This window comes from Macrotis lagotis, chromosome 6 (assembly GCF_037893015.1).
Source record: "Macrotis lagotis isolate mMagLag1 chromosome 6, bilby.v1.9.chrom.fasta, whole genome shotgun sequence".
Lineage (NCBI taxonomy): Eukaryota > Metazoa > Chordata > Mammalia > Peramelemorphia > Peramelidae > Macrotis > Macrotis lagotis.
The window spans coordinates 193,284,104-193,294,084 of NC_133663.1; the positions used below are offsets into that span (position 1 = coordinate 193,284,104).

Consider the following 9,981-nt stretch of genomic DNA (forward strand, 5'->3'; position numbering starts at 1 on the left):
CTTCACCTGGTGTCCTTGAATCTTATCTTACTAAGTGCCACAGGAGTGGGAGTGGATTAGAGACTGGAAATGTATTTATTCACTGGTGTTTTGGTGAATAAATGGAACACTTGGAGATCTTGAGGGAGAAACTTGTCTCCTGCCCCTCCAAGGCTTGCCTGGGTAAGGTTGAAGGAGTCCAGAACTGATTCTATGAGAACCTTTTCTTAACTTCCCACTTGACATTTAAAAACATCCATTGGTTTGCCTTTTTAAAAAAATCTTGGGCAGTAGCCCCAGTGATCCAGAACCAAGTCCTTTTATTGTTCAGTAGTTCATTTTTTAAAGTAGTTTATTCCAGCTATGGAGGTATCAGAGACTGAGAAGGTGAGAAAGGAATTCAATGTGGGGTGGGTGTGGGAAGAAAAAAGCAAACAAAACATCCTTAGTAACAATTGTACAGCCTGTTCTTTTGATAAGGCTTAAAACACAGACACATACAATCTATCACATTTTTTTCCCTCCAGAGATAAATATCAGGGAGGAGAAGAACCAGTATCCAAACAGTAAGGGGGAGTTTGGGAGTGGGAACAGAACAGCCAGCTTATTGCTCAGTCATGCTATTTAGGGTCTGTAGAAATTGTCCAAAGCCCCTTAGAGAAAGGGGCCCAGCAGTGCGACTGCCTATCAGTTTGGAAAACGCAGAATGTAAGATTCCCAGGCACATCTGAAGTGTTGTTCGTAGAGATACGTTAGTTCTTCCTGTTCCTAACAAGTTCATTAGGAAAAATCTCACTGTGCCCTGGCCACAGCTGGCTCATTCTGATCAACTGGCATCATCTGATGTCACTGTTGTTCTCAGGAACATCTTGTTCTTTTCAATCTTGCAAAGGGAAGAGGTAGGAGAGCAGGAGGAAAGGATTGCTCAGCTGATGTAATTATGGATCCTGGTACGCAGGAAATGTGCTTGTTTTTTCTTCAGAACTGACTTTTCTTAGGAAAATCCACATCCATTTTCAGGCTATGCTTTGTTGGAATTAGGGTGGATTTAGGGGGATGCATTTAGTGGGTAGTACTTTATGAAAATCCTCAGTATTTGAATGTGGCTACTTTGTTTTATTTTCCCAGACAGATACAAGTACATTTTACAGCTGAAGGACCTGGGACCCAGGGAGTTATTTATCCAAAGGTATTATTAGTGACAGTTGAAATCCGAATTCATTTTCTCTGACCTGAAATTTTCCACTGAAGCAGGGCATGGGGATATGCCACTTGAACTTGAAGGTCACTCCCTTTGGGACAGGAAAGATTAGTGTGCAGAATGACATCCATGTGCAAAGAGTAGTCTTAGCCACTCTTTGGGGACTGCCCTGTGACATGCATATTGGAGAATACCTGGAGCTGGTGATAAACCACTGCCCAAGGACCACCCTTGTCCAAGGGTGCATTTAAACAAGGTCCTTTAGAGTAAAGGTCTTTTTCTTTTTTGAATTTTCCAAGTGACTGTCACATTTCTCTCTCTAAGCCAGAGCCACATGCTCCAGGCCTGTGCTGGTGGAGCAACATGGCCCCAGCTCCACATAACTGGACTTATGTTGATCTAATCTTTTCTTCTTTCCTCTCCTGGGCTCCCTGCCATTTCCTTCTCCCTTCTTCTCTCTAAGTTCTTTCCTGGACCTATGTTCTTTCTGGGCTTGTAACTAAATTCTTTCCTAGTCCTGTGTTAATCTAATTTCTCTCTCTCTCTCTCTCTCTCTCTCTCTCTCTCTCTCTCTCTGTGAAACTATCTCTTCAGATAAAGTTTAATCTCTGAACTGCTTATGCTTTGCAGGCATGTGAATAAAAATCTGAACTTCTTACACCTCCAGGTCAGAATCGTGAGTTCTTTATTTATAGTGCCCTGATCTTTGGGGTGGCATCACCCAATTCCCTGTCAACATCACTATACCAATATATTGCCATTATGGTGAACCCACAGGAATTTAGTCTATATTTAACAGAATCACAAAATTTGAGATTTAGAAGGAACCTCCCCAGACAACCATCTAGTCTTATCCATACACAAAAGGAATTATCTCTGTAATCACTTAATAAATGATATGGTATTCCTGGCTACATTAATCTCCCAATTAGTAGTTTATGGGGGGGGGGGATGGCACAGGAAGGGAACAATAAATATCAAACATCTACAATATGCCAGATGATATGCTAAGCACTTTACAAATATCTGAATTGAACAAAACCTTGGTTAAATAGGTGCCATTATGATTTCCATATTACAGCTGAGGAAACTGAGGCAGACAGATGTTAAGTGACTTGCCCAAAGTCCTAGAGCAACTCTTTCTCATTCTAGGCCCTGTGCTCTGTCCATTGTGCTGCCTACCTGCCTCATACCACTCATATACAATCAGACTTAGATCTGGAAGAAACAGAAGTCATCTAGTTCACTTTTTAAATTTTATGGATGAGCAAACTAAGAAGCAACTTGTCTAAAGTCATACAAAAAGGGAAGTGGAGAATCTGGATTTGAACCTAGGTCCTCTGAGTCCAAATTCAGTGCTTGACCCCTTTATTCCCTCCCTTTTCCCCAGCTTCATTGTAATCTTACTACAAGTTGCTTGCTACAATTTGTTCTTTTGTGGGGAAGGTCTTGTTGTTTGGTCATTTTCAGACATATCTAATTTCATGACCCCATTTGGCAGATACTGGAGTGGTTTGCCATTTCCTTCCATAGCTCATTTTACAGATATATTATGCCAGCTTCATTTGGATTAGATCTGCAAACCAGAGTTAAATTTGGGGAATGGTTTCATTTTGGTGCTCGTTTGGCACTAACAACACAGTCTTAGAGATGGCTGTAGGACAATAACACTTTATTTAAGACATATACAAAATTATTCTTTTGCGACATATACATTACTTTTATTAATATAACCACAAATCATACAACACTACTGGATATAAACTGGGAAACAAAACCTTTCAAAACATGCATATTTTCCAAACACGCAGTTGCACTCCCTTAAAGAGAGAAGGAAAACCTTCACTTCTGTGTCCCAGGTGCTATGTGTCACATCATCTATTTCTTGGAGACTGGCAGGGGTTCAAATGTGTAGTTACTCTGTCTTCTGTCATTTTTTTTCCTGGACTGAATTCTTAATTCTCTATTAAAAGAAGTCACAAGGAAAAACTATCAAATACTATTTAGGACAGAAATAGAGTTGAATTGATTTGAATACTTCATAGGGCAATGCTCCAAAGCAGAGGCAACCAGTCTTTTCTTTTTCTGCATATGGATGTTAATGCAATTGATGGAAAAAAAAGTCCCAACTAATTTTCATGATGAATTGTATTTAAATAGATAAGACTAAATGAAATGCCTCTTTATGGGAAATAATATGTCGAATGAGGAAATAGGATCTCTGAATGCTTTTCTTTATTCACAGAAGAGAGATTGGGTTAGCCTATATTTCTCTGCAAGATTTTAGGATGGAAACTGAAATGTAAACCCAAATTTAGCTTCTTTAATTGTAGGGCTAAATCTGGACTGTGATTATTCTGAGACCTAATTTACAAATCATGCAAGATTTGACCAGTTGAATAATGGGATTTTGGTACTTGAAGAGATCATCTAGTTCATTTAAGAAATGAGAAAGTTGATGCCCAGAGAAGTTATATAACTGTCCCAAGGTCACACTTAGTTCCATAGCTGGTATGGAACTCTGTTCTGCTGGACTTTTATCTTTCAAATTCTGTTTTGCCAAAACTTGAACCTGAACCTTACACAAAACCAAAGAATACAGAGAAATTCAATCAAAGGCCTCCTGGCAAAAACTGGAATGGACAAGGTCTGCCATATGAAGGAAAAATACACACAAAAAACAGGCAACTTGCCATAGCTTCAAAACATACTTGAGATTCTGAGAAGTGGGTCATCCAAGGCAGGATGGAAAGTAGAGGAATGCTCAAAGAGGGTTGTAGGAAAAGCATAAAATAGCCTTTTCTAAGAAGGTATCATTTTGTTTTTCTCCTTAGGAGCATCAATTCTTCCACTGAAGTGATTTTTTGTGCTCATAAATGACACTGGTCTCAAGACCAACAGCTTAATAAACTGAAGAGGGAGAATGGAGTTTAAGGAAGCAACTTGTAGATAACTATCACCTTTCCACTCCTAAAGGGCAGAGGAAATCGATGAAAACAAATAATCAGGATTTCTTTTTTGTTGAATGAATTAAATATACTTTTGATTAATTAAAAAGAGAATACGGAGTAGAAAAAGGAGACAATAAAGGAATGGGGACTGAGAAGGAAGGAGGAACACAGGAGAGAAGATGTACAGAAGGTAAATTTGGTGAAGGGTCCTGCTCCATGAGCAGGAATCATTCAAAACATATTTCCATATAAAATGTTGTGAAAGAAAAAAAAACAGACCCTCCAAAAAAAGCAAACAAGTAAGAATTACATGATAGAAGTCATTGTTGCTAAGTAAAACCAATGCAGTCAAGATTAGGAGAAAAGCAGAAAACTGGGGTTGGGGGGGAGGGTGATTTATAGCAAGTTTCTCTGATAAATAAGAATTTATAGAGAATGAGGCACATTTATAAGAATACAAGTCATTCCTCAGTTGATAGTCAAAGTATATGAACAGATAGTTTTCAGATGAAGAAATCAAAATATTTATAGTCATATGAAAAAATGTTCTGAATCACTTCTGATTAGAGAAGTGCAAATTAAAACAACGCAGATATCACTTTACACCTATCAGATTGGTTAATATAACAGAAAAGGAAAATCACAAATTTTGGAGGGAATATAGGAAAATTGAGACAATAATGCATGGTTGGTAGAGTTGTATATGAATCCAACCATTCTATAGAACAATTTGGACCTATGATCCTTTGACCCAGCAATAGCCCTGTTATAGCTGTATCTCAAAGAGAGCTCAAAAAAGGAAAAAAAGACCTATTTGTCTATATTTTGTTTGTTTTTTTGGGGGGGGAGGGTCTGTGTTTTCTTTTACAACATGACAGATATAGAAATATGTTTTGAACGATTTCTCATTTATAACCTATATAAAATTGTTTCCCTTCTCAATGAAAGGGGAGGGGAGGGAGGAAAGGAGAAAATTTGGAACTCAGAATTAAAAAAACAAAAATTAATTTTTACATGTAATTGGAAAAAAATAAAATATTTGAAAGAAAAATAAAACCATAAAAAAGTCATTGTGCTATCCACACCTTCCATGTGGTCAAGTGGAGAGAAAGGCATCATGGTAAGTGCATGTGTATTCAGATAAGGCAAATCAGGAGATCAACTCCATGCCTTAAAAACCACTGTGTATAAGGAACTGAGTACAGATTATTTTATTCTTTGTACTTGTATTCTCAGTACTTAACACAGTGTCCATCCACTGTAATAATAAATGTTGTTGATAGATTGAAGTAGAAAACCAAAAGGCTAACTAGGTATTGGTTTGCAAATGTATACAAAATGGCAACTCTTGGAAATGGATACTACATCAGTGATTAAAATTTGGGTACATTTTGTTCTTAGTATTTATTGAATACAAATCTAAAGAGTTCATGTTCTTCTTCCAAAACAAAGTATAAATAACAACAAAGGGTGCTGAAAAGAAGGAAAAAATTACAATAAAACAAAAAGTTAGCCCATGACATTCTACAGACCAGATGGGTGGGTTGCTTTGGGTATTTTTGTATTTTTACAATATGGCACCATGGGTTTCTTTGGGCAGAGATATTAGGAAGGTGACAAAACTAAACACAATCTATTTACTCCACACAGATACACACAGATATCTATCTATATACATAATCTTTTATTTAAATTACTTGGCAGTTTTCATCAGATTGTGTTACTTGTAATGAATGAATAACCCAATTTGACTTTTTACCAGATTACAAACTCCTTAAGAGCAAAGATTGTGTTGCAATCAAATTGTAGTACTGAAGGGAATTGTTGAAAGTGAAGGGAGTTTAAAGGTCATCTAAGCCAATCTCTAATTTCATGGCTGAGGAAATTGAGCTCCAGAGAATTTAGTGACTTTCTCAAGGTCAGAGGTTTGCAGAACTTGAATTTGAACCTTCTTAAGATCTAGTACTCTTTCCATTATACTATAAAATGATCTGTATTCTGCCTTCCAGTGACTTCTGCAATTTCTTGAACAGTGAAGGTGCTCAACATAAGTTTATTGAATTAAATTTGTTGAATGGTATCCTCCCCAAATTTGAGGCACTAGTTTTTTACCTACATTTAACTGAATGAAGACTTAGTACATAACACTAATCATAGAAGGTAGCCAACCTGGTATCACTTTTTTTTTTTGCTGAGAGGAAAAGCTAAATTCCTTCCCATGACCTTTTGCTAGATCTTATCTGCTGGGTTCTTCCCTAAACTGCTGACTGATGCTCATTGCAAACATAGATGGTGCTTGGATGGATTCTCCTCCTTGTTGGTCCAGGCACTTTGGGGAAGATCTTAAATGTTTTGGGTAGAAACTCTATGCAAGCTTCACGGAACTTCTTGATTCTCCAGCAGTAGATAACAGGATTGAAGACAGATTTGAGGTAACTAAGCCACAGAATGTAGGTACTGGTAATATAGAATGAAGAGCTGTAGTAAAACTTCCGACTGAACACAGACAAAAGGCTGAATATGGTATGAGGAAGCCAACAGAAGGAGAAGCCAATGAAGAGGATCAAGATAGTAGAGAAGGCCCTTGTTTTGAAGCTCATGTCAATATTCAGTGGATGTGGTCGCTGGAGACCCATTAGCCCCAGCTTGTTCACCTGGTTCAGGCAGAGGCTCTCTGTGTGGTTATGGACTCTAATGGCATTCCTGCGCACAGTGTTGAGGATGCATAGATAGGAATAGAGCATGATGCTGAAAGGTACAAAGAAAACTGTCACCACCAGTATCACGGCATAAGCCCTGTCAGCTGGAAACTCTGTGTAACCTAGTACGCACTGGGGGGCCCGGGTAGGCACTTCCACAAAAGTCCAGCCCACTAGGGAGGGAAATGAAATACAGAATGACAGAGCCCAGGATATGGCAATCATCACCTTGGCCCTTCGGGGATTCAGTTTGTCTTGGCGCTGGACAATGATGAGGAAGCGGTCCACACTGATGATTAGGAGGATGGCAACCCCTTCCAAGACAAAAAACCAATAAAGCATGGCTGAAAAACGGCAGAAGTAGGCACCAAAGTGCCAGTTCACAGTGATCAGGGTGATGGCTGTGAAAGGCATACAGCACAAGGACAGCATAATATCAGAAAAGGCCAAGGTTGCCAGGAGCAGATTGATGGCTGAGCGCATGGCAGGCTTCTGGTACACAATGAGGCAGACAATAGCATTGCCAAGGAATCCAACAGCAATCATCAGCATCATGACTAGTGCCAAGAGAATCCTGAGTGGGGTGGACAAAACTATGGATCTGGATGCTGGGGACAGGCTGCTCACATTCAGCAAGAGAGAATCATAAGTCTCAATGGGAGTACTGTTGCAAGCCATCACTGAGAAAATTTTTTAGGCAGGCTAACAATGGTGGAAAAGATTGCCACTAACACAATGGTAACTGCCATTTTTGATCTGTTGGATGCATTGTCTAGTGGCACACCTATAGACCTCTGTTAGGCCTTAACAGATAAAAGAAAAGTCTTTGGGGAGGTTCTGCTTCATACATGAAAGGCTTGTTGGGAAATGATATTCATAAATCATCGACTTGCAAGATTCTTTTTGGTAACAACTGATTGTAGCCTCTATTCCATTGTCTCCTGGGAACTCTGACCTAAAGGAAAGAATGTAGAGAGGAAAGGAATTATTCTTTACAAGTACACACGTGTGACAGCTGCTTCTTCTTAAATTTAAACCCATTCTGAAAACAACAGTGGAGAGTGGGAGAGAGAGGGAAGATTTCTTCCTTTACTGACATTTTGAGAGTTGTGACAAAGCTTGATATGCCTGGGTTTTATTTGGTCTTTGGGAAGTACCATAGAAAAAGAAGTCAATGGCCCTCTTACTTCAAAAGGCTGAAGTGGTGAATTCTTTGTAATAAGACTTTATACCATAATCTCCCTGAAATTGGACTGGTAGAATGAAGTCTCTGTCTGGCAGAATCCCAGGTTTCTGATGGCCTCAGTGAGGTCTAAAATCTGTCTTTTGAAATTAGGTTTTCCAGATTTCAGAACTGAAGGCATAGAAAATGCCTTCTAGGAAATTTCCTTGAAACCTTTAAAAATAATCTGTTAATTCCCATTTTGTTTTTAGAATATATTTAGTAGTTTTGTATAAAGGTGCAAAGATACTTGTTATAATGGGAAGTTTCTTTTTTTTCTCATTTGTATTTTGTCCACCCTCAAAGTTTATAGTTTACATCACATTTTGACTTATTTTAGGCACAGTCTGAATTCAGCTTATTATTCCAGATTTACCTCTCATTACTCCCCCATACACATTCTGTGTTCCAGTAGAACTGGCCTATTTGGTAGTCTGCTAATACAACATTTAATTTCTTGCCTCTTTCACAGGCTAACCCCCAGGCAGAGATATGTTCTTTCCTTATCTTCTTTTGTAGAATATCTAGTTTTTTGTGTTTTTATTTTGAAGTCTAGCTCAGGTGGCATCTTTTACGGTGAACCTTTCCTGATTTTCCTAGTTGTTATTCTTCCCTCTCCCCCCAATTACTTTTGTATTTACTCTGACTATATTTTGTATCCACTTATCTATATCCATTCAATAGAATGTAAACTTCTTAAGGACAAGGATTATTTCATCTTTGTTAATATTTGTTAGTATCTAGCATGGGCTCCTCACAAGTTGTTACTGTTTGTCCTTCCTTTCAAAAAGAATCAATGCCATCATGGGGTGGAATTAAATTAACTAATATTCTAATTCATAAAAATTTCCTTTAAATCCATCCATTATTATTGGCTTATATGATTCATTTTTAATAAGGACAGTTAACACCTGAAAACACAAATCTAACTGGAGAATTATTTAAAGATTTTTCCCACTTTTGCCTTATTTTTACAAGTTCAAGGATTAAGAATTGACATTCATTTGGCAAAATAAACTTTGTTTTTAAGGTTGGAAAAGTTTTCAAGGGTTTTGAAAAGTAAGATTTACTATGAAGTCAATTTGTAATTCTCTCAAAAGACACTGAATTTAAAATTGCATGTATCAAAGTAAAAATGAGTGAAAGTTGTTTTAGTTAAACCTAGAATCTGACCACATTCTCTCTTTTAAAAAAAAAAGAAAGAAAAAGAAAAATGGGTCAAGGTCAGAAATAGTACCATTTTCCATGTTTTTTGTCATTAAAGAAAGGACTGTAATTTTTTTCAACCACACTATAAACAAAAACAATATTAAACTTTTACCAAACTTGGATAGAATTCCAATTTCCACATGATAGAAAAGGCAGCATACTTCTATATTCTTCACAGAGAAGTGAGATACTACTTATGGAAGAGTATCCCAAACTCATAATGCAGTTTTAAGCTTTAGTAGTTTTAAGACTCCACTAAGATTTCTGGATCACCAAAGATTTAAGAGCTAAAATTGTACCAAGCCTTTTTGTATACTCAAATGAGATTCTTTGTTCCTTAGGTTTTGCTCAGATTTCTCTGTGTGGTTTGGGAGTGTACATTTGGAATTAATTTTGATGTATTAAAAAAAAGGTTTGAATAAAGGCTGATAACTTTAAAAAATAAAGACAACAGAAAGAAAACAGGACTTCATTAACAGCTGAATCATCATTTTGGAAGGGAAAATATTCATGGAAAGACTTACGGGTAGAATTTGGATGGAAGAATTTGGAAGGAGAAGTAGCATAGATGTGGAGGTTTCTAGAGTCTTGGGAAGAAACATATTTAAAGGGTTCTTATTTCGCATGGAAGATTTTTCATTTGGTCATAGTGATCTTATTAAGAAGTGATAAGGACATGAACTAAAATGGTTAAAGGCAAGGAAAAAGGGGGAAGAAAAA

General features: G+C 37.5%; 1 protein-coding gene across 1 annotated transcript; it reads right to left on the bottom strand.

Moving 5' to 3' along the window:
• Nucleotides 1-6,386: 6,386 nt before the first annotated feature.
• On the bottom strand, nucleotides 6,387-7,508 carry GPR45 (G protein-coupled receptor 45). Its single transcript, XM_074192668.1, has one exon. The coding sequence runs from the start codon at nucleotides 7,506-7,508 to the stop codon at nucleotides 6,387-6,389; it is 1,122 nt and encodes a 373-aa protein (XP_074048769.1).
• Between the last annotated feature and the right edge of the window lie 2,473 nt (nucleotides 7,509-9,981).

Bases quoted from the DNA above. Each gene is read 5' to 3' on its own strand.
- GPR45 (XM_074192668.1), bottom strand. From the start codon at position 7,508: ATGGCTTGCAACAGTACTCCCATTGAGACTTATGATTCTCTCTTGCTG.